At 58.8% G+C, this 21,892-nt stretch overlaps 1 protein-coding gene across 5 annotated transcripts in view; it reads right to left on the bottom strand.

Moving 5' to 3' along the window:
• The window catches only part of COL7A1 (collagen type VII alpha 1 chain), a 31,020-nt gene that overhangs the window by 7,820 nt on the left and 1,308 nt on the right, over nt 1-21,892 (bottom strand). For 4 of the 5 annotated variants that reach the window (XM_086698288.1, XM_086698287.1, XM_086698285.1 and 1 more), the window contains exons 3-91: nt 21,481-21,646; nt 21,308-21,401; nt 21,055-21,216; nt 20,655-20,818; nt 20,448-20,577; nt 20,234-20,350; nt 19,953-20,099; nt 19,751-19,867; nt 19,527-19,676; nt 19,316-19,444; nt 18,589-18,732; nt 18,375-18,500; nt 18,129-18,272; nt 17,412-17,531; nt 17,109-17,252; nt 16,675-16,800; nt 16,429-16,575; nt 16,121-16,243; nt 15,677-15,823; nt 15,286-15,420; nt 15,054-15,200; nt 14,836-14,972; nt 14,412-14,538; nt 14,181-14,327; nt 13,921-14,093; nt 13,785-13,820; nt 13,674-13,700; nt 13,537-13,581; nt 13,401-13,463; nt 12,892-12,963; nt 12,761-12,796; nt 12,592-12,627; nt 12,355-12,426; nt 12,166-12,243; nt 11,895-11,921; nt 11,759-11,812; nt 11,555-11,617; nt 11,410-11,469; nt 11,270-11,305; nt 11,028-11,072; nt 10,913-10,948; nt 10,513-10,557; nt 10,394-10,429; nt 10,234-10,266; nt 9,835-9,867; nt 9,603-9,656; nt 9,466-9,525; nt 9,338-9,373; nt 9,151-9,231; nt 9,013-9,048; nt 8,771-8,815; nt 8,546-8,617; nt 8,284-8,328; nt 8,010-8,036; nt 7,781-7,810; nt 7,582-7,662; nt 7,470-7,505; nt 7,358-7,393; nt 7,189-7,269; nt 6,898-6,933; nt 6,184-6,246; nt 5,903-5,947; nt 4,878-4,913; nt 4,769-4,804; nt 4,561-4,656; nt 4,404-4,439; nt 4,272-4,307; nt 4,116-4,163; nt 3,757-3,792; nt 3,502-3,624; nt 3,220-3,420; nt 3,090-3,125; nt 2,955-3,008; nt 2,704-2,772; nt 2,583-2,627; nt 2,404-2,466; nt 2,211-2,255; nt 1,860-1,895; nt 1,697-1,732; nt 1,511-1,555; nt 1,258-1,290; nt 1,116-1,178; nt 990-1,025; nt 829-909; nt 621-689; nt 465-500; nt 349-390; nt 151-195; nt 17-61 (exon numbers count right to left, since the gene is read on the bottom strand). In XM_086698288.1, the coding sequence (XP_086554414.1) occupies nt 17-61; nt 151-195; nt 349-390; nt 465-500; nt 621-689; nt 829-909; nt 990-1,025; nt 1,116-1,178; nt 1,258-1,290; nt 1,511-1,555; nt 1,697-1,732; nt 1,860-1,895; nt 2,211-2,255; nt 2,404-2,466; nt 2,583-2,627; nt 2,704-2,772; nt 2,955-3,008; nt 3,090-3,125; nt 3,220-3,420; nt 3,502-3,624; nt 3,757-3,792; nt 4,116-4,163; nt 4,272-4,307; nt 4,404-4,439; nt 4,561-4,656; nt 4,769-4,804; nt 4,878-4,913; nt 5,903-5,947; nt 6,184-6,246; nt 6,898-6,933; nt 7,189-7,269; nt 7,358-7,393; nt 7,470-7,505; nt 7,582-7,662; nt 7,781-7,810; nt 8,010-8,036; nt 8,284-8,328; nt 8,546-8,617; nt 8,771-8,815; nt 9,013-9,048; nt 9,151-9,231; nt 9,338-9,373; nt 9,466-9,525; nt 9,603-9,656; nt 9,835-9,867; nt 10,234-10,266; nt 10,394-10,429; nt 10,513-10,557; nt 10,913-10,948; nt 11,028-11,072; nt 11,270-11,305; nt 11,410-11,469; nt 11,555-11,617; nt 11,759-11,812; nt 11,895-11,921; nt 12,166-12,243; nt 12,355-12,426; nt 12,592-12,627; nt 12,761-12,796; nt 12,892-12,963; nt 13,401-13,463; nt 13,537-13,581; nt 13,674-13,700; nt 13,785-13,820; nt 13,921-14,093; nt 14,181-14,327; nt 14,412-14,538; nt 14,836-14,972; nt 15,054-15,200; nt 15,286-15,420; nt 15,677-15,823; nt 16,121-16,243; nt 16,429-16,575; nt 16,675-16,800; nt 17,109-17,252; nt 17,412-17,531; nt 18,129-18,272; nt 18,375-18,500; nt 18,589-18,732; nt 19,316-19,444; nt 19,527-19,676; nt 19,751-19,867; nt 19,953-20,099; nt 20,234-20,350; nt 20,448-20,577; nt 20,655-20,818; nt 21,055-21,216; nt 21,308-21,401; nt 21,481-21,646 (6,787 nt within the window). The remainder of the gene's footprint in view (nt 1-16; nt 62-150; nt 196-348; nt 391-464; nt 501-620; nt 690-828; nt 910-989; nt 1,026-1,115; nt 1,179-1,257; nt 1,291-1,510; nt 1,556-1,696; nt 1,733-1,859; nt 1,896-2,210; nt 2,256-2,403; nt 2,467-2,582; nt 2,628-2,703; nt 2,773-2,954; nt 3,009-3,089; nt 3,126-3,219; nt 3,421-3,501; nt 3,625-3,756; nt 3,793-4,115; nt 4,164-4,271; nt 4,308-4,403; nt 4,440-4,560; nt 4,657-4,768; nt 4,805-4,877; nt 4,914-5,902; nt 5,948-6,183; nt 6,247-6,897; nt 6,934-7,188; nt 7,270-7,357; nt 7,394-7,469; nt 7,506-7,581; nt 7,663-7,780; nt 7,811-8,009; nt 8,037-8,283; nt 8,329-8,545; nt 8,618-8,770; nt 8,816-9,012; nt 9,049-9,150; nt 9,232-9,337; nt 9,374-9,465; nt 9,526-9,602; nt 9,657-9,834; nt 9,868-10,233; nt 10,267-10,393; nt 10,430-10,512; nt 10,558-10,912; nt 10,949-11,027; nt 11,073-11,269; nt 11,306-11,409; nt 11,470-11,554; nt 11,618-11,758; nt 11,813-11,894; nt 11,922-12,165; nt 12,244-12,354; nt 12,427-12,591; nt 12,628-12,760; nt 12,797-12,891; nt 12,964-13,400; nt 13,464-13,536; nt 13,582-13,673; nt 13,701-13,784; nt 13,821-13,920; nt 14,094-14,180; nt 14,328-14,411; nt 14,539-14,835; nt 14,973-15,053; nt 15,201-15,285; nt 15,421-15,676; nt 15,824-16,120; nt 16,244-16,428; nt 16,576-16,674; nt 16,801-17,108; nt 17,253-17,411; nt 17,532-18,128; nt 18,273-18,374; nt 18,501-18,588; nt 18,733-19,315; nt 19,445-19,526; nt 19,677-19,750; nt 19,868-19,952; nt 20,100-20,233; nt 20,351-20,447; nt 20,578-20,654; nt 20,819-21,054; nt 21,217-21,307; nt 21,402-21,480; nt 21,647-21,892) is intronic. The other variant, XM_086698286.1, reaches the window with a different exon arrangement.

The raw sequence follows: 21,892 nt of genomic DNA, 5'->3' as shown, positions 1-21,892 counted from the left end.
CAGACCCCAGACTCACATCTTCCCCAGGGTCTCCAGGCTCCCCTGCACGGCCAGCTTCACCCTGCACAGAAAGGGTAGTAAGGGGATCTAGCCACCCAGCCTGGCCCCCCTCTACACAGTGCTTAGGCCCTTGGGCTGGGTCTGCCTCACCTTCTCGCCCCGAGGCCCTGGCAGTCCTCGATCACCTTTGGCTCCCTGTAGAGACAGGGGACAGGAAGCAACATGGGCATTAGGGGCACAGAAAGATGACACCCAAGGAAGGAGGTGCAGGGTCCAATGTAACACGTATTATGAAAGCCCAGAGTCATGAAGATGGGTGAACTATGCTGTCGGAGGCTCCACACTCACCGGCTCTCCCACCAGGTCTCCAGCAAGGCCTCCGGGGGCTCCCTGATGAGGGAGAAGGGTCAGTGGGATGCCCTGGCCCCCCTCAGTCCCTCCCCCCAGGCCTTCTGCACACTCACCTTCTCTCCCTTTGCTCCAGGGGGCCCGACCACAGCCTGTGGGGAATGCCCAGTGAGTTACTTAGTACCCCCACCTTCTCCCCAGCCCCACCCCGCCGGCCTGGATGGTGAGGCAGAGGAGCTGGTACAGAGGGTCGGGGTCAGGGTCAGGATCACCTGTCCAGGAGCCCCCATGGGTCCAGGCTCTCCTTTAGGTCCAACAGGGCCGGGCAGACCTGGCGACCCCTGTGACAGGGCAATGGGAAGGACTCAGTACCTCCCCACCACCCTGGGCCTGCTGCCGCTGCTCTCCCTACTCTCTAGGCCCAGGACCGGGCACACGGCCCCATCACAGGCTTGGAGAAAGCTCTCCCAGAATACACACCGGCACACCAGGAGCTCCTCTGTCTCCATCTTTGCCACTGGCACCATCACGACCTGGGGCTCCCGGCTTCCCTGTCTCCCCCTGAAAGGGAGGAGCTCTGTCATGGGCCTGCCCACTGACTCCTGACCCCCTGGAGTTCAGTCTTGACCCCCAGGACTCACCACTTGTCCAGGCAGACCCGGTGCCCCTTGAGGACCCTGAAGGAGACAAGTCAGATGTGAGGGGAACATGGGGGAACGTGGGACCCAGGGGGCAGGACACGGTGTCCCTGCAGGGACCTCACTTACCACGAGGCCTGAAGGGCCAGGAGGGCCAGGAAGTCCCACAGCCCCGGTGGGTCCGGGCAGGCCCTGGGGGAAGAAACAGTTCAGGGCAGCTCCAATCCCACGTGGCTCCCTGTGACTCTAACCCCTGAGCTGGGCCACTCACCCGTCCTGGTGGTCCTGTCTCTCCAGGCTCCCCCTGCCAAAAACCCAGAGACCTTGTGACCCCACAAAAAGACAAGAGGCTCCTCAGCCCTCTGCCCATAAGAAAAGCCCACATGGATGGGGCACCTTGGTGCTTAGCCCCATCGCAGGGTGATGACAACCCAGGGGGGTGGCAGGGGCTATCCTGGTGTGGACATGGCTCAGAGGAGCCTCCTCTGCCTTTTAGCCACACGCCTGCACACACCTATACTCACCTTCAGGCCAGAAGGACCCTGGGGTCCTGTGGAGCCAGCAAGGCCCTAGAAAAAAGTATCAAGAGCAGGGGACGGGAGTCAGAGTCATCTGCCGGGGCTCGGGGATTAACACAAACAAGGCCTGGCTCACCAGTGGGGATTAGTGCCCATCCCACCCCCACCAGGCAGTGCTCTCCTGTTACTCACCGGGGCACCAGGAGGTCCAGGGTCTCCGTGGCCACCCTGTTGGAGAGAGAAGGAGTCTGGTGAGGCGGAGCCAGTCCCACCCCACCAGAGAAACTAAGGCAGTACTGACCCTTGTGGCATGGGGCAGGATGGGGGCAGGAGGGGTGAGGATTCTGATACTCACCACTGGGCCAGGGGTCCCCCTTGGACCTTGCAAACCCTGGATAGAGAAGGGGGGCTGCTGAGCCTCAATCCGGACCTCATGTGGGCCTATTTCCAACCTGCAGAGGCCTCTGTCTAGGGAGCCCACATGCAGGCTGCCACCCCTCAGGCATAGATCACCCCATACCCTCAGGGATAACACATCCTGGCCTACACACCACACCACACACACACACACACACACCTGCACTCACACCCTGGCACGCAGGCACAACATCCTTGTCACTGGTGACATGTGCACAGAGCAGCCAGCTCCCAGCAGAGGGCAGCTGTTCCCAGGAGCCTGGGCCAGGATGTTCCTGCCACCACTTACCGGCTTCCCTTCAGGCCCAGCCACACCACGCTCTCCTGGTAGACCCTGAAGAGAACAGGTTTAAGACCACATGGATCCTCTTTGTTCCCACATCCCAGCCGCCCCAGACAGTCCCAGGCAGTGCAGACTCCAGTCCAGACAACACTGTAAGAGCCCTGTGCAGGCACATGGGTGACCTGTGGCACAGACTCACCGGGCCGCCATCAAGACCCCTCTGTCCAGGCTCTCCCCGGTCTCCCTTGATGCCTGGCACACCCTGCAAGCAGAACGGCATGTCCTAAGCCCCCAGTCACTGCTATGTGCCCATAGACACACCACTGCTCACGTGCCCCCCTAAAGGAGAGGGAAGCATGGTGGGTTAGCAGGCCTCACCCTGTCTCCCTTGGGGCCTCGGTCGCCATCACTGCCTGGATCCCCCTGTAGGGATGACATGTCAAGCTGGACCCTGGTGCCATGGCAGGGAGTGGCCCCCCTGTTGATCGCACACACTGACCTTAGTGCCTTTGAGTCCAGGGGGTCCTTGCACTCCAGAAAGTCCAGGACCTAGCTCATCCACAGCCACCTACAAATACCAGGTCATAGGAGAGAAATATGTCTATCACAGAGGCATGGAGGGGTCACCCCAGATTAAAGGATCCCACAGGATTATGGGTTAGAGACACCATATGGAGTTTCTGGGGCCTAAGTTAATGGTGCCCTCCTGGTAACAACAGTCACAGGCCCAGGGCAGGGCTGGCTGATCACCTTGGGGCCAGGAGGGCCGGGAGGTCCAGGGAGGCCAGGAGGGCCATCTCTGCCCTGTGGAGAAGAAGGAAACGGTGTGGCTTCCCCAGCACAACACCCAGGAAGTCCCGCCCCCTGTAGCCTCTCTCAGCTCACCTGTTCCCCACGTTCTCCTTTCTCTCCTCGTTCTCCCTAAGGTGCAAATAGCAGGGTGGGGGCCATGTCCACGGGGAACCCAGCCCCTCCTGGCCCCACATCCCCAGCCTTCCTGGCTAGCCCAGCTCACCCTCTCTCCTGGCCTTCCTGCCTCCCCTGCGTCCCCAGCCCGGCCTGGGAGCCCAGGAATACCAGGCTTTCCAGGCTCCCCAGCAAGGCCGGGAGGTCCAGGGGGGCCCCTTTCCCCAAGGGCCAGGCCTGGTGGCCCCTGAGGGCCAGGGTCTCCACGATCTCCCTTCAGCCCACGTTCTCCAGAAAAGCCAATGGGTCCCTGGAGGAACAGAAGAGTGAATGTTGCTAGAGGTGGGTGACACCGTCCACAGGACATCCCCACTGAGTGATCGACACTCACCTCCTTGCCTGGGGGGCCCCGCTCGCCTGGGTCCCCCTTAGGACCACGGCGCCGGTCAGGCAAGGGCAGGAAGCTGCCGGAGCTCTCATCCCAGGTCTCCACGATCTCTCGCAGGGCAGATGTCTGAGTGATAACAAGGGGTTGGGGAAACAGGGACCGTTCCTGCAGCCACCCAGGCCCTCGCCAGGCCATGTGGGCACTCCTTGCCCCCTGGGGCCTCCATCCACCCCCACTCCCAGCCCCCAAACAACCTACCTTGATGCCAATCGTTTCCAGCAACCGCTCCACATTCTGGGGACACAAGCTGGGTGAGGGGCTACCCTCAGAGAAGCCCCACGCTGCTCCCAGAAACAGCTTCCATACTCTCTTCTCCAGGCCTCTTGCCCACAGGACACTTTAGCGCTGGTTGAGGTGGCTCAAGGCCCTGGAAGCCCCTCCCTGGCATGCCCCCATTGCCTGGTCCCCCCAGTGTAGACTACGGGAATCCCAATAGGACAGGAGACTGAACACACAGGACAGAACCCATGGGGCCACAGGGCAAGGGGAAGAGGATAGAGGTGGCTCCTTTAGGCATGCAAATAAGAGTCGAGGACCAGGTCCTAAGCTTCACTCACCCCCACGCTCCCAGGTTCTCCTCTCAGGCCACGTTCTCCCGGAAGGCCCTGGAGACACCAAGAGACAAGTTGCTGGACCCAGTTTCTGGGGGAAGTGTGCATGCACCATGTGCGAGCTATGGCTACCTGGGCATGTGAGAAAGGTGGGGACCTCACCTGTTCCCCTTTGGGTCCACTCTCCCCACGGTCACCCTGAGAACAAAGAGTGATCACAAAGAGAGGTGGGGGGAAATGCCTCAACCCTACTAGCCCCTCACCGTACCCCCTACCCACCACATGCACACTCACCTTGGGGCCTGTGTTTCCCGGAACCCCAGGAAAACCCTGAGATATGATAGAACACAAAGAGGTCACATAGGATCATGGTATCCCAGGATGGTATCCAGTGGGAACACAATGGCCCCTGACGCTCCCAAGTCCTAGAACGACCCTCCTGGATGCTCACCTGGCCAGAAGGGCCCACCTGCCCAGGGAGGCCTGGGGGACCCTGGAGTCCAGGGCTACCAGGAGCTCCACGCTCACCCTTGGGACCTTCGTGACCCTGTGGGGGATGCAGCCAGGATCAGGACCCTGAGGCCCCAGAAAAGAGTGGAACCATATATCACAGATATCACAGGGTCATGGGTCAGGTTGCAGAAGGCTCCAGCACTCACTTCTCTCCCAGGGGTGCCCGAATCTCCCTTCTCTCCCTGTGGAGGACAAGGGTACTTTAGATAGGGCCCTATTCTGAGGGCAGAACAGACTCCAAGCGAGGGGTCTTACCTTCCTTCCATCTTCTCCAGGGTCCCCAGGTTCCCCCTGTGGGCACAAGATTCACATCAGCCCCAAAATTCACTGGTGTCTGGCTGCAAGACACTGGCTTGGCTGGTCTCAGATGATTGTATGTCTGTGTCTATGACTCCAAGCCTCTGTGTCTTGGAGCATGGCCTATGACCATCTGAATGAGCCTTTATACATCTGAGGGCATGCCTGTGTGGTTCTGCTCACTTCTACATGTAACTGCACATGTTCTCTATCTCTGGCTTTCTAGATGTAATACCACATCTATGCGTGTGTGTGTGTGTGTGTGTGTGTGTGTGTGTGTGTGTGTGTTAGCATGTGTATCCATGCATGGGCCTTATGTCCTCATAGGTGGCACTTAGTAGGTGTCTGTCGGTCTGCACATTGTGACTCATATCTACATACGGGCATTTACATGTATACACAGGGCGGACATGTGTCTACATGTCTCTGGTGCCTTGAGAATTGTCTCTATGTCTCAATATCTGTGTACAAGTCAACATGTGTGGCCATATGTAGATGAGTGACTGTGGATATGAATGCACGTGTCACATGCCAGAGCCTTGGATGTGTGTTTCATTATGTTTCAGCACAGGTCCACATGTGGCCCTGGTCCCACGTCTTAGCACATATCTGGTCTGGGTGGAAGTGTCTGTGTCAACACGTCTCCAAGTATCCGTCAATGTGGCTTCATGCGAGTATGTCTGCCCCTCTCAATCTGTGTCTGTGGCTCTTCACCTGATCCCGTGGCTGTGGGTTATTCTAGCAGGTGTCAGTCCATCTGGGCACAAATCAGCATGCCCACATAACTCACTGCGAGGCTGCCTGATGTGCACGTGACGTGAATTTCAGTATGTATCTGTATGTAGGTCTGGGCTAGGTACATGGGTGTTGACACACCTCAGCAAGTGTCTGCCTGTGTGTCCCATGTGCAGCTACATATCTGGTCTGGGTACACGTGCTGACATTTCTCAGTAGGTGTCCCTGTGTCTGCTCTAGAAACTCACATTTTTCCCATTCAGGCCAGGCTTGCCATCCTCTCCTGGCTTTCCCTGTGGGAACAGAACATTAAGTCAGGGATCGGGTGAGGGCAGTAACAGGGCAAAAGGGTACCATGAGGGGGGCCTGGCTGGCTCAGTTTGTAGAGCGTGAGGCTCTTGATCTCAGGATCATGAGTTCGAGCCCCACATTGGGTGTAGAGATTATATACATACATACGTACATACGTATATACATACATATGTAAATAAACTTTAAAAAAATGGGTACCATGAAAACTCAGTCTCACCTGGGCTCCAGGGGGGCCAGACGGGCCAGGGGGTCCGTGTTCTCCTCGGAGGCCTGGAAGCCCCTGGAAAAAGTCTTTGCTAGGGTTGAAAGAGCCACTGAGAGCCCCTGGAGCACACCCATGGACTGGGGAGGACCCCATTAAGATCCTCCTTGAGTGTAGAGACCCCCAAAATTTGGCGGTTTCACTGAAATCCCCTGAGGCAGAGACTCCATTGGTTAGGGCCCCCACCCCTACTAAAACTCCCAAGGGAATAACCTACAGGACTTGGGGGACCTAATAAGGCCCCCAAGGCGAGGCCAAGAAGGTCAGAAAGCTGGACCCTGCTAAAACCTGCCTGCCAGGGACTGAGACCCCTCCCAAGGACAGGGCTGGACCAACTGCTCCTATTCCCAGTGGTACTGTGAAATGATGACCCCGGGCAATTTATGCTGGACCTGAGCCACCCTCCGGCCTAAGATCTCCCCTCACTGGGGTGCCTGGGTGGCTCAGTCGGTTGAGCGTCCGACTTCAACTCAGGTCATGATCTCACAGTCCGTGAGTTCAAGCCTGGCATCGGGCCCTGTGCTGACAGCTCGGAGCCTGAAGCCTGCTTCTGATTCTGTGTCTCCCTCTCTCTCTACCCCTCCCCTTCTCATGCTCTGTCTCTCTCACTCTCAAAAATGAATAAATGTTAAAACAAAACAAAACAAAACCAGATCTCCCCTCACTTACGTCTCTCCCTGGGTCTCCAGCTTTGCCTGCAGCACCCTGAGGAGAGACTCAAAGTCAGGGAGTCTGCAGTGATCACGGGGTCAGGAGCACCACCCACCAACAACACCACTAGTTCCTGTGAACTCAGGCCTGCAAGGCACTAACATCCCCCACCCAGGAAGGTTCTAGGAGAAGACACAGATACCCCACCTAGCTCCCGAGTTCATCAAGACCAAGAAGACCCAGGTGAGGCTGGGGTCATATGAAGAGGAAAGGGAAAGGTATGACCAGACCATGACCATCATGACTCACATGCAGCCCAGGGGGGCCAGGGGCTCCTGGTTTACCATCCAGCCCGCTGCGGCCATCCAGGCCAGGTGAACCCCGGTCACCCTGAGGAAAATAGAGAAGTAAGAGGCCTCAAAGGATAAGATGGACCTAAGAGCCTGGCTCGCGGCTAAAAACCTCCATGCCCTCTCACCTTTTCTCCTGTTGGGCCTCGGACACCTGGGTCCCCCTGGAGGGAACAAGGTCAGATAAGAGGTGAGGGTAAGAGGAGGACTGAGGTTGCTGGGGCAAAGAGTATCACTCACCTGAGGGCCTGGGGGCCCCCGGAGTCCACTGATGCCCTGAGGATAGGGGAAGGAAGAAATCAGACCAGGCTTTCCCAGACCCACACCTCCTCATGGGACCAACCACACTCACCCTCTCCCCAGCAGCTCCAGGGGGGCCTGGGTCACCCTTGGGTCCTCGAGGACCCTCCTGTCCACGGTCCCCCGGCTCTCCCTGTGGCAGAGACAAGCTGGTTGAAGGAACGGCCCTAGGGCTGCAGGCATGCCCATCATGGAGGCACCAGGGGGCTTCCCTGTGCTCAGAGCTTCACTCCACCCACAGACCCTGATACCTTCTCTCCAGCTCCAACTCCCATGTCTACCTGTGGGGGGGGAGGGGGGATAGTCAGTGAATGGTTCAACAAGGAGAATTGGGGCCAGTGAGGGTCTATGGGATCAATGGAGCTATCAGGAGGCCATGAGGGGAACAGGGGGCAGTGGAAGGGATGAAGGGATACCATGTGGCGCCAACAGGGGCAGGTGAGGGACAGGATAGAGGACCACACCCAGCTAAGCCCTTACCAGCCGTGCAGGGGGTCCCGGGAGACCCTGGGAAAGGAAATGATTATGATCAATAGGAGCCCCAAGATCACAGGGCATGGCTGTTCATCCCAGACTCAACTCTGCTCCCCGATTCCCTGAAGCACCCCAATGCCAACACCCAGAAGGCAGGTCAGGCCTGGAGACAGCCATCAATACTCCCCACCTTGACCTCCAGGCCCCTTATGTACACACTGACCAGACCAAGCACTGGAAACTCCCATCCCTCCAAGCCCAGAACACTGGCATTACTCACCGGCTCCCCACGGTCACCCTTGGGTCCAGATGGTCCAGGGCTGCCCTGTAGAAAGTCAGGGGGTCACTCAAGATAGGCAGCAATTTCAGGAAGCTTTGGAAGCAAACTAAAGACTCATGGGGATCCTGGTGGCCTTTGGGGGTTGTGACGAAGGGGTGACAGGGGATTGTGAGCGTTTATCATTGCAGGGTTGGGATGGCAGGAGCGGGGGCTGGGAACTGGATGGCTGAAGTTGGGGTTAGGGGTCAGGGTTAGGACTCACGTTTCGTCCATCCTCTCCAGGATCTCCTTGGTCTCCTTTCTCACCCACAGGTCCCCGAGCTCCAGGTGCCCCCTGAGAAGAGCAGCTGGTCTGAGACAGGCCCTCGTGGCATTCTGCAGTTTTCCCATGACCCCCCATACTGTTCAGGTTCCCCATCACCCCCAAAATCATGCCTGAATTTCCCATCACAATATGCACCCCCTTACTTCTCCCTGCCAGCCTCACCCGAAGGCCACGTTCGCCAGCTTTTCCAGGCAAACCTGGGTCACCCTGATGATGGAGAGAAAGCCACACTGAGCAGGTGGCTTGGGCTCAAACTGACTCAAGGAGCAGGGGCAGAGAAAGGTCTGGGCACCAGATAGACAGTAGGCAAGGGAATGGATTTGATGACCTGGGGGAGCCCCCAGTCCAGTGGGATCACAATGCAAGGGTACCGGGTCAGAAATCAGAGTGGGAAGGAGTCTTACCGGGGGACCTTCATCACCTTTCTCTCCAACTTCACCCTGAGAGACATGAGAATCAGTCCTGGTCCCAAGATCCCCCGCGATGACAGCAACATTCCACTCTCCTACCCCCCAAGACTCCCCCAACTCCAGCTTTCTTACATCTCGTCCTCGGGGGCCGACGAGTCCTGGGGGGCCAGGCCGCCCAGGGTCTCCCTTCTCTCCAGGAGGTCCTGAGTCACCCTGTGGAGGAGCCAAAGTGGGGTGATGCAGGATGCACATAGCAGCCAGTCCCTGAGGGGTGGTAACCCCAGAAACCTTGAGGTTACCCAAGGCCATAGGTACTCACCGGGGGTCCTGCTCTGCCTGTCAGGCCAATGGGACCCTGCAGGGTGTAGGGGGGAGTACAGGACTTAGTTGGGGCTCCCGGGTACTACCTCATCTCCTGCCACACTCCCCAGCCCCACATTTATTCACCCGGTCTCCAGGGTCTCCTTTGGGGCCAGGGTCTCCTTGAAGAACCAAGCCAGGTGGGCCCTGTGGCAAAAGGATCAGAAGTCAGGGAGCACAACCCTCACCTGCCCTACCCCCTTAGACACTGTCCCTTCACTCACCCGCTCCCCTTTGACTCCTGTAGCTCCTCTAGGCCCCGTGGGCCCCACATCTCCCTGGAAGTAACAAAGACCATCAACCATCAGCATCAGCCCCAGGTTCCATGACCCCACAATCCAGCAATCATGCCACAACCCTATGACTTCCAGGGGCCTCCAGGAAAGCCTAAAGGCAGACCCCATGACCTTGACCTCAACCCTGGATCAGCCTCCATTTCACTCTCGCCAGAATTACCTTCTCTCCTTTGGCCCCAGCACCATCAGGTCCCTGAAAACAAACAGGACAGACACACTTGGCCCTGCCTGGGGATCACAGTACTACGTGATTGACTGGGGATGAGGTAATATGGAACTAGAAGTCATAGATAGAGCTCAGTCTCTGTCCAGAGGTCACAGAGTCACCGCTGGGAGCAGGGCATGGGTTACACAGAGTTCATGACCTGTATGATGGTCACAGGGTCACAGGTTACAGCCAAGAGTCGGGAGATGCATTGTGGCATCAGGAGAGTCACAGAACTCTTAGCCTTCCCATGGTCCCAAGGTTATGGGGTTTCAGCCTAGAATACTGGTCTACAGGCAGGCCAGTGCTCAAGGAGCCACGCTGTGCTCAGAGCCCCATCCTCCCTTTGCTCACCACTGCAGGGTCCCCAGGGCGACCAGGCTCCCCCTGTGGAAAAAGGATGGGGGCAGGGATGAGTCAGAGACCCATCTAGGAACTCCAGGTCCTGGTGTCCCACCTGTCACAATCCCAAGTGCAGGGGGTGGGAGGGACTGACGCCCAGGCAATGACTCACCTTCTCTCCTCTGCGGCCGGTGGGTCCTGGCGGCCCCTGCATGTGGAAAAGGTGTGAAGCCAGAGCAGGAGGAACACTTGAAAACCCCTCTCCCCATCCTACCATAGTCACAGACTCACTTCGGGCCCCTCAGCTCCCGGACGTCCAGCCACTCCAGGCAGCCCCTGGGAAAGAAGAGCAGAAATGCTGATCCAGGGGGATGGGCAGGGAGATAGTAGCAAGCAAGGGCTAGAAATTGTGGGGATGCTGAAGAGAGGGCACAAAAGGTCAGGATTTAGGCAGCAGGGTTCAAACTGAGGGGTGACAGAGTCCAGGTCAGTGGAAGTCAAGGTCAGTTCAGCAGGGTCAGGAAGTAAAAAGCAGGTCCCGGGGGTTAAGGGTTGGAGCCTGCATCAGCAAGAGTCATGTGAGGAGAGGTGGAGGGCCAGGGGCAGGGGGCATCAAGGTTGAGAAGTCAGAACCAGGAAGGGGCACAGAGCGCAGGTCAGCTGGACACTGGCATCAGGTCAGAGGGCTCACCTGTGGTCCCACTGGGCCGGGGGGTCCACGTTCACCCTGAGGGAACAGAATGGGTCAGAGCTGAGTCTGGCCACAGACCCTCTGGGGCCCTGAGAAACCCCTAGGCTGCACTTACCTTCTCGCCAATCTCACCCACAGCCCCTTTCAGTCCTCGGTCACCCTAAGGGGAGAGAGATAGGAGAGGCGCCTTGACTGTCAAACCCTAGAGAAGGCGTCTCAAACTCTAGCTATCCTTCCTCCGAAACTACAACCTCTGACCTGCTGAGAGCCCTCATCTCCTGATCCTCCCCCAGCCCCCAGCCCTGGAATTGTCCCAGTGGTCACACCCCACACCTGACCTCCCAAAATAGCACTTACTTTGGGGCCAATGTCCCCAGGAGGTCCTCGTGGGCCCTAGAAGGGGTTTGGATACTTGAGTTTGGGCATAAGCATAGGATAGAGGGTGGGAAGCTGAGGGAGCTGTGCCCACCCCTCAGAACCCTTGCCCCTACACTCACCCGCTCACCCGGGCTCCCAGGTTGTCCTGGGAGGCCTGGGGCTCCATCCTCACAGTCACCCTGAAGGAGAAACAGATGAGTAGAAGACCCTACCTCCCTCAGCCTCCGCCCTAGAATGGGCACACCAAGAGGTCAGGCCTCCCACCTTTTCTCCTTTCTCTCCAGAGGGGCCAACTGGGCCTTGGGGTCCAGGGCCTCCAGGAAGACCCTAGGAGAAAGTGAGTGAAAACGTGAGCCCCAAACTATGAGGCCCAGCACCCACCCACTGCCCCAGAAGAGCCTCAGCCTCAGTATCCACACCCCTGAGATGGACCCCAAGTTCCCCAGCAGAGCCTCAAGGCTCCCTCACCGGCAGCCCAGGCTCCCCTGGGACAGTGCCACCATCACCTGGTCCTGGGGGGCCCTGAGAGAGAACAGTAGGTCAGGAGCCAGCCAATGGGAATCAGACTCCAAGCCACCCCCAGGACACCTTGCCCCTCACTTACCCTCTCCCCACGATCGCCTTTGTCACCCTGGAAGACAGATCATGATTCCATGACCCTGGACCACACCTCCACTCCCAAATATACCAGGAGAAATGAAGGTCATGGGGACAAATTGGATTACAAAGGTCACGGAGGAACTGAGGAGTCATGGGGGGGCTAAGGGGTCATATGGGGTCAGAGCAACCAGTAGGGGTTATATGGGTTCAAATGGGGTCACCAGGTCACTGGATCACATTGAGGTCATGAGACCATAAAGGGATCATGTTGTCACCTTCACAGTCGTTCCAGGAAGTCCTGGGGGACCACGGGGTCCTGGGTCCCCCAGTGGGCCACGGGATCCAGGGAGGCCCTAATGGAGGAGACAAAGTATAAAGTACAACCCCACTGACCCTTACTCCTACCCTGCCTCCTGCTGGTTCCCCACCACACACCTCTTGCCCCCACACATCGTAGAACTTACTGGAGGTCCAGGGTCCCCTTTCTGCCCAGGAAGCCCTGGGCCTTCACCTCCAATGACTCGCCCGGGATCTCCCTGCAGGACAGAAAGCAAAGGGCAGGATTCAGGGCATGGGAGCCTTGAGGCGGGAGAAGTTCCCAGAGGTACCCAGATATTCCTTATCATGCCACAGGCCCCGCATAGCATCCAGCCTGCTCCTCCCTGGGATATCCTGGCTCCCTCCCTTCCCCCTTCACCTACCGGCTCCCCCTTTGGGCCTCGAGGTCCTCGCTCTCCCTGAGGACAAAATAGAGCAAAGGGTGATGCTTGGGCTCAAGCGCATCCACACTGCCCACCCCCAACGGGTCCCCACCCTCCAGAAAGAACTTTGGGAAGACACTGGGTGAGCAAAGAAGGGAAAGCAACTCACTGGATCTCCACGAGGGCCAGGCCACCCTGGGGAGCCCTGTAAATGGAAGAAGTCAGGGCAGTCAGACCACCTACTCACCCACTCAAGCAAAGAGTCCTACCAAGTGACCTGCAAGGGCAAGGCTTGCTTACCTTGGAGCCAGGGGTTCCAGGAGTCCCAGGGCGGCCAGGGCTGCCTGGAGGCCCATCTGTCCCAGGAAAGCCCTAAGGAGTCAAAGAGGTCAGGGCAGGAAGGGACCCTCCCTCCGTGCCCTTGGTTTGCCGGAGGAGCCGAGACTATTCTTTATCTAGATTCCCACCCCACAGGCCCCTGAGTGTTGCTGGGGTGGAGCAGTGGGGCAGAGAAGCAGCCCTTCTGAGCTAAATGGGGACTCATCCCAGGTACCAGGGCAATGATGAGGTGGAGGGGCCTTCCCTGCCTCTGGGATTTAGAACTTACACCCAGGCTCTCGGGGGGAGTCTCAAAACCCCACTGGCTGCTCTACTGTAGGCCCTGCCCCAGAGTCTCTGGTGTGGTTTAAATGTTCACTTAGACTTCTAACACCCTTGCGGTTCTAGCCCTGCTCTCTACTTCTGTCTTCTAAAAACCCTGAGAACACTTGGAGGAGTGTCTTCGGGGAACCCCAATGATTTCCACTCACCCTCTCACCCTTTGCAACGGTACTTCCAGGAGGCCCTGGGGGTCCAGGAGCACCAGCCCTGCCCTGAGAGGAGAGAGCAGGTAAGGAAGCAGTACTCTGGTCAGGGGGCAGAGGACAGGCGTGGGGAGGCACTCACCGGGAGGCCGGGGGGGCCAGGAGGCCCGGCTTGTCCTTTCAGGCCCTAGGAAGGGTGATCAGTGAGCCCTGTGCCACCAACCTCCCCCAGCCACACTGACCCCCAACCATTCTCTGCCCCCAACTAGGGTCACTCACCATCTCTCCACGTTCCCCTTTCTGACCCTGGGGAAAGATACATTACATGAGGGTCAGATTGGCTAGCCCCGGGTGTGGCCCTCGCCCACCCTCTCAACCCTGGACACTTACCTTTGGACAATGCAACGTGCAAGGCTCTGGCTGTGGCTGTGGACATAAGGTCTTTTTGAGGCTAGGCAATTGTCCCAAGAGTCTCCAGCTCCCTCTCCCCCACCAGTTACCCCTCCCCCAGAGGCCCCTTGCAAACCTGAGTGGCCAAGGCTGTCTGACACAGGGATGTTGCCAAACCACTGACTGCCCGGTCCAAGCTTGGACCGTCATCCACAGCAAAGAAAGTCTGGACAGGGTCCATGCCTGGCACCAAGCGACGCAACTGTTCCGGGTCAGCTCCAGCCTGGCCCAGTATCATCACTCTGAGCCCTAAGGAGGGGTCCAGCAGCCTGCATGACAACCCTGCTGGAGCCAGCCCGACTCCCAGGCCCCATCCCCACCAGCCCTCTTCCTCACCAGCAGCCTGGGCCTCACGGATAGGGTTGAAGATGTCACCTCTCAAGGGCTCATCTACTAGCAAAACCATTACCCCTGGTACATGCTGGCGGCGCCCGGGAGCATCTGGTGCTAATAGGTGTCTGTGAGCAGTAACCACAGCTGTGCCTGGGAGAAAGAACATGTCAGAACCCAGGGCACCCAGCTCCCAACAGGTAGGCCCCAAGAGTCCATGTACAATGCAGTCCTTACCCAGGTTGTTCCCACTTGGGTCCATGTAAGGGATGCTGCGGATCTTCTGCAGGATGATGTTAGGATCATAGGAGCTATTCAGTGGGAACAGTGGGGAGGGCCGATGACTGTAGGACAGGAGGCCAACCTGGGGTGGGGGAACACAGAACCTGGGGAAGATGGCAAAGCAAGGATGGCAGAGCCTATCGGGGCGGGGAGGGGGGGCGGGATATAGAGCTCAGGGAATGGGACTAAACCTGAACACTAGGGGGTCAGCAGTGATGGCAGTATAGGCAGCCAACCAGCAGATGAGGAGATCTGGAGCCTGGAAAGGGCTGGGAGACAGATTGGACCAGTGGTGGAGGAGGGAAATGGTAGCTGCTGTGAAGCGTGGGATGGGGAAGGGCTGGGATAGGAAGGGGTCTGTTTGTCTCCGGGGCCAAACCTGGATTGCCTGTGGCCCAAGAGGCCCAAGCGCAGACACCAGACGCTCCAGGGCTCGCTTTACAGCCTCTGCACGATGAGCATTGTCCTGAGTGGTGTGCAGCAGGAACACCACATCCATCTGGCCATGGGGACACACTGCAGGAAAGGGGCTGAGTTACTGAAGCAGCTGGCCCATCTAGCTACCCCCTTAAGCCCCTCCCACTGTGCCCACCTTACCTGGGTTCTGTGTGACAGAGGCCTCAGGACCCCGTATACCCTCCCGGATCGGTGTCAAGGAGAAGGTATAGGAGATGCCAGGTTCTAGCCCTGTCACCTGCTGGGAGTTCGAGATCCCTGGAAGTGTCTGTGAGGCCCCAGGGATGTCTGCAAAAGATAAAACCTGTTTAAACAGGAGGTCTTCCACAGAGCCCCAACTGCCAGCCCACCCCAATCCTGGCCTCCCCTTCACCTTGGCCAGGGCGTCTGAGCGGCTGCCAGGACAGAATATAGCTGGATACTCCAGACACTGGGGTCCAGGCCAGAGTCACTGAGTCAATTGAAGTGTCCACCACACGCAGTTCAGTGCTTGGCACCCGGGGTGACTCTGAAGAAGGAATCAAAAACCAGGGATCAGAGTCTATGTCCTGAGAACCCAGAAGAGAGAGATCATCTGAAGAGGTTCTGGGGCAGGATCATCTTAGCAAAGGAAGTGTCAAGGGAGATCATGCTGGGGTCACCCCAGGTACAGGAGTGGTAAGGGGCTACAGGAGGAGTCACTCAGGGCCATGGGGTGCAGGAAACCAGTGCGGGTTATCAGTGGGGGAAACATCACACCAGGGAAGAGTGGACTCTGGGCTCACCAGTGCGTGCAATCACTTCTGTGGGGGGCCCTTCTCCAGCTGACCCCAAAACGCTCAGCCACACTCGGTATGGGGTTGCTGATTCCAGCCCATCCAGTTCATAGCTGCTGATACCGGGCCCCAAGACCCGGGACTGTTCCTGGCCACCTGGGGCAGGCATGGAAGTGGGGACCCAAGGCATGTGGGAAGATGCTACAGACGGGCATTAATGATCTCGCCCACCTCACTGACTGACCCTGCTAACCAGATCCACCCTCCTAACCGATCTTCCTCATTCTCGCTCACCCTGTTCTCTTTACTGACCCCGCATGACTGATCCCAGCGCACAGCACATCCCCCCACTGACACTGACAGACGTGGCCCACTCACTGACCTACCTCTCCTACCCCGCCACCAGCCCCGCCCCCATCGGTCCCTGACCCCCTACCGAGGGAAACCTCTCACCCTCGGGTCGCCAACGCAGACGGAAGCCGTGTGCCCCCGGCACCGGCTGCCAGCGCAGACTCAGCGAGTGCTCGCCTCGCTGCACTACGCGAAGGGTCTCCAGGGCTGGCGGAGCCTCAGGCGCTACAGGGAAAGCAAGGTACTCAGGGAGGCTCCGCCCCCCAACTGGCTCCTAAGCCAATCCCAACCGACCCCTTTGCCCATCCCAGGCTTCATCCTTCCTTCCCCCTTTAACCCGCAGAGCACAAACCCCGCCCCCAAACCGTGGAGGCCAATCCCAGACTCGCCCCAGCCCAAGCTCCGCCTACGCGTGGTGACGACAATGGAGACCGGTGCTCCCTCACGGTCCCCCACAAGAGCAGTCACTCGCACCGAGTAGCTGACTCCGCCTTCGAGGCCCCGTATTACGGCGGAGTCCGTGTTTCCTGGGAGCATCTGCTGTCTTGTGGGGCCACCTGGCCAGGCAAGCATGGGGCAACGGTCGGGGTGGGGGTGGTTTACCAGACAGGGCAGTCCCAGCCAGGAAGGACAAGGGCAAGGTCAGGGAACCATACCCTCGCTCCGGCCCCAGGCCAGTCTGTAGGCTGTGGCTCCAGTGACCCCAACCCAGGTGACCCGCAGAACATCACTGGAGGCATTGAGGATCTGCAGCTTCGACACACTGCCCACGGGCGCAGGGTCTGAGGGCAAAGGCAGGGGAAGGGGTCAGGGGCCACTGGATGGCTGGCAGAGAACAGGGTGGGAGTGCAAACATGGTCAATGCAGGAAGGTCTGAAGGTCAGTGTGAGGTTAGTATGGACCGGTCAGTGTAGGCAACCTCTGAGAGGGATGAGGCCAGTGCCCCAGAGTGGGCAGTGTGGGGCAGCCAGGAGGTCGCTGAGGGTGGACTAAGTGTCAATGTGGAGAACTCACTGAGCAGTGATGGAGTGGTCAACTGGGGCGGGGTAGCCAGTGAGATGTGATTTCGAGCTGGCCAGGGCCCACTCACCTGTCCTGACAACCACAGAGGCGGGTGTCCCATCCACACCGGCCACATGAGGCCACACATGCACCGTGTACTCCGTATCTGGCTCCAGCCCATCCAGCTCAGCCACTGTGGCCTCTCCAGAAACCAACTGGGATTTCTCTGGGCCTGGGAGTGAGGATGGACGCAGCTCCAGGGCTAGCTAGACTCTGCCCCCCAATGCCCCACCTGGACCTTTAATAAAACCCCCCAGCCCCTATTCCACCCAGACCTGCCCCCCATGACCCTCTAAAACTTCTGGTCCCCTCCAAAACCCCTGGTCCCCACCATGGCCTGAGTGCCAGGAGACCCTGTATCCCGTGGCACCAGGAACCCTGTTCCAGGAGATGGTGACAGATGAGCTGCTGGTCTGCGTCACGTGAACAGTCCTCACTGGGCCTAGTGGGTCTGTGGGGAGAGGCAATGGGAAGTCCAATGGAGGAGGCAGTGGAGGGTCTGATGGAGGAGGTTTGGGGGAACTATCTAAAAGAAGGCTGTGAGAGTCTAAAAGGAGGCAGGGATCTGATGGAGGGGGTAGTTAATGGGCCAGATGGGGGAAGAACTGGGGATCTGACAGAGGAGATAGTGGGAATCTGAGGTGGCAGGTGATAGGAATCAGAGAGAAGAGGGTCTGACAGAGAAGATAATAGGGTTCTGATGGAGGTCTGAGGAGGCAGGGAGGGGGTCTGACAAAGGGAAAAGTCTAAGCCTAAGAGAAGAGCAAGGTGGAGCAGAAAAAGCAGTGGGAGCCTGAGAGATGAGGTGGTGAAAATCTGAGGGCAAAGAGAGTGGGATCTTTGAGGAGAGGCAGAGGAATCTGAAGAAGATGGGGGCTTAAGAGGAGGCAAGGGAGGCCGAAGGAGAAAGCAGGACTCTGAGGGAGAAGGCAGTGGGAATCTGAAGAGGGAGGCTGTTCTGGAGCGAAACAAGGATCTGTGAAGGGGGGCAGGGGGGTCTGAAGGGGCACTGGAGATAGCCAGTCAAGGGGCTGGGTCAGGCCCTGACCAGTGCGAGCCACGATGACCACAGGGGGACCCTCCTCTCTCCCTCGCAGTGCTGACACAGCCACCTGGTAGGAGGTTCCAGGCCGTAGCCCCATGATATCTGTGGCAGTGGATTCTGGGGGCAATGTCTGGCTGGACTCCGGACCTAGGGTCAGAGGGAAGTGTTGGCATGGCTCTTGCCTGCCCCCTCAATCCCCCAAACCCTAGTTGTTCCTCTCCACAGCCCTCCCACACACCCCACACTGACCACTGTCTGTCCTCCAGCTAATCCGAAATCCACTGGCTCCAGGAACAGGTCCCCAGGCCACCCTCACCCGTGTTGCATCTGATGCCACAACTCGTAGCCCTGGGATGGCAAGTGGGGTTTCCGGTTCTGGGGGTTAAAGGCAGAGGTCAGGGGTCAAGACCGGGACCAGAGTGAATCAAGGAGCTGTCCCCCCACAACCCTCCTGTGTGCTCACCCCGGCGGACAGTGAGGGTGCTGGCACCGCCCTCACGGCTGCCCACTCGAGCAGACACCCGCACAGTGTAGCTTAGGCCAGCCCGGACATCATCCAAATCAAAGGCTGTTTGACTCCCAGGAAGCACGAGGGTCCGCTCAACCCCTAAGAGAGAAGGCAGGGTAGGTGGGCAGGGGTCCGTGAGACACAGGGATGTGGGATGATGATGGCGGTCAGTGATGGACAATGACACAGGATAATGCACCAGTGATGAGCGGAGATACAGGATGATAGGAGTCAGTGGACAGGGACATGGAATGTAGAATGACAGAAATCAGTGGATAGTGATATGAGTTGACAGGTCATTGATAGACAGTGATGTGGGGTGATGGGGGTCAGTACTGGATGGGGACAGGGGATGAGAGGTCAGTGTGGACAGTGGTTCCAGCTAGAGTAACAGAAGGGCAGGGATTGAGTTTGGGATTGTGGAGAAGGGCCAAAGCTGCAGGCAGGGATGCAGGGCAGGGAGTGGAGACAGATCCGGGTGAGAAGATGGGCTGAGGCAGGGCTGGGAGCAGAAAGACACCGTGACAGGCCTGGGCTCAGTTCCACCTTGGGGGATAGTCGGACAAGGAGACAGGAGCAGGCCGTAGAAACCCAGAGGTGCAATGTGTTGGGGTGAAGGTGTAGTCAGACCGCAAAAGCTGGAACTTTAATGTGTGTCCGGGTGTGGCTGTGTCCACCTCACCCTGTGTGCTGCGCACAGTGATGCGGTACTCGGTGGCACCGGGGACTGGGCTCCAGGATACTCGCACCCGCTGCCCAGGAAGCTCTGTTGCCTTCAAGTCCGTCACAGGGCCCACGGGCAGCTCTGGCCCTGTTGGAGAGCACAGCATTAAAGGCTGCCCCGGGCCCCTGTACCTTCCCCTCTCACTTGGCAAGGCCCACGGAGCCCTCACCGGTGGGGACCACAGCTGCAGGCGTGGCTACCTCGCGGCCCTCCAGCAGAGTATAGAGCGTGAGGCGATACTCAGTGCCTGGTTGCAGCCCATCCAGCTGGTAGCGGGTCACATCAGAGGGCAGTACCACCTTCTGTGGCACCCCCAAGCCTGCAAGACGACAGCGTCAGGCTGGCTGAAGCCGAGCCTGACCCTGCCTGCCCGCCCCTCTCCCCTGCACTGACCACTCTCACGCCGCCATTCTAGCCGGTAGCCGCGGGCCTCAGGCACCAAGTTCCAGGAAAGGAGAATGGATGTGGGCCCCAGGATGACTGGGCGCAGGGTCTGTTCAACGGAAGCGTCTGCCCAGGGCACAGGGGATGTCAGTGGCCTCTGTGCCCTGCCCGCCTGCCTACCCAGCGCGAAGAAAGCACCCAGCCTTCTCACCAGTACGGGCAGTCAGGGAGGCGGCAGATCCTACGCTACGGCCGAGCAGGGTGCTCACAGTCACCTCGTAGTCCGTGCCAGGCTCCAGGTCACGCAGCAACACTGACCCCTGCCCAGGGCCCAGCTCCTGCTGCTGTGTGACACCACCTGCATGGGCGGGGCGGGGGGGGGGGGGTGGGGGGCGGGGCGGGCACCAAGGGATCAGCGCGCCTTGCAGACTTAGGACCCTACAACCCTGTCTGACATGCCAAGATCCCCCTCAGCCCACACTTCTCACTCACCACTGAGGACCCGCCATGTCACACGGTAGCCAGTGGCACCTGGCACACTCCGCCAGGCCACCAGGAGGCTGTGGGCTGTGGTATTCTGGATGGTCAGCTCTGGCCCCTCCAGGGCAGCTGGGGGAAGGTCCAGCAGGGATTAGTGGAGTCAGGAGTGGGAAGGGGTTACTGGGCAATTAGATGAACGGGGTCAGAGGTTAGCAGAATTGCTCACTGGTCCGAGCTGTCCCGCTCACAGCCTCCCCGATGCTGTTGGCGTAGAGGGCTACCACGGTCACTTGGTACTCAGTCAGTGGCCGGAGACCCTGCAGCTGTGTGCTGGTCTCACCAGCTGGGATGCTCACCTGCCCAAGGCCAGAGGTCACTTTACCTTGCCCAGCCAAGTCCCCAGCCCTCCACCTACCACTCCTGACATCCTTACCTCCCGCCGCTCGCCTGGCAGTGGCTGTCCCAGCCCTGTCAGAGGAGCGTACTGGACCTTGTAGCCAGTCACAGGGCCACTGGCCGCCGTCCACCGTACTCTCAAGGATTGACTGCCTGCTTCGGACAGCACCAGGTCTCGTGGCCCAGATGTCAAGTCATCAGCTGGGAAGGGTGAGGAGTCAGGCAATCAGGCAGGAGGATCAGGGGTCAGACTTAAAGTGTAGCGTTGGGGTCAAGGGTCGGGGGCACATAAGGTCAGATCAGCACCTCAAGGGCAGGATCAGAGGACAGAACCCCCAGCTTGGTGTCAGGAGCACAGGGAATGGAAGCAGCACCCTCAGGTTTGGGGAGGGAGGTCAGAGGTCTAGGTCAGGGCACAAGTGGGGGCAGGAACTCACTGGGCAAGGTCACAGGTACACCACCAGCAGTTGTGCACACTCTCCGGGAAACAAGGGGCAGCAGTGTCCTCAAGATACTGAAGTCGTTGACGAAGAAGAAGAAATCACTGGTCGGCTGTGAGGCAACTCGCTTCAGCTCCTCAGGGTCGGCATTCTTGATGCCTGAGGTGATGCCCAATCAGAGCTCAGCTGTCCACATGCCCTCTGACTGGCCCCTGCCATAGCCCACTTGTCACCCCAGATGGGTACTCACCCACAGCAAACAGCTTGACCCCCTGCCCCTTCAGCCGCTGGGCAGCCGTATCCACCAGGTCCTGCGACTTCCCATCTGTGATGAGGATGCAGACCTGGGGCAGGTGCCGGGGGTAAATCAGTGCTGCCTCAGGCAGCTAACTTGGTGGGGGGAATGGTAGGGTGGGAGATCACCTTGGGGACACCAGGTCGGGCCAGCTGGGGCAGGAAAATGTGGTCAGCCACGTGGAGAATTGCAGCCCCCGTGCGCGTGTTGCCCCCCTTGTAGCTGAGCTCACGGATGGCTCGGATCACCTCGCCCCCTGAGCCTGAGCCAAGTGCATCGAGGCCAAACTCCGTCCTGCAACAGGGGAGGGAAGGTGGCAACAGACCTTCTCTGGCCCTGGCCTCTAAGAGGCCTCTGGGTGAGGCCTGTGAATATCAGGCCTCCTTGAGGGTCCTCTTGGTTCTGTGACTCCTGCCCTCCACCTCTGAAGCCATTAAGTTAACAAACTCCTCTGATACCCCTCTGTGCTCTGCTGGTGGCTGGAGCTCTTGGGGCTCGCTGCCTCGGGAAGCAGGATGTCTAGTTAAAATTAAGTAATTG

This window comes from Puma concolor, chromosome A2 (assembly GCF_028749965.1).
Source record: "Puma concolor isolate L17-30 chromosome A2, mPumCon1.1.hap2, whole genome shotgun sequence".
In the NCBI taxonomy this organism is placed as follows: domain Eukaryota; kingdom Metazoa; phylum Chordata; class Mammalia; order Carnivora; family Felidae; genus Puma; species Puma concolor.
The sequence above is the reverse complement of the archived record's forward strand: the minus strand, read 5'-3'. Positions and strand labels throughout refer to the sequence as shown.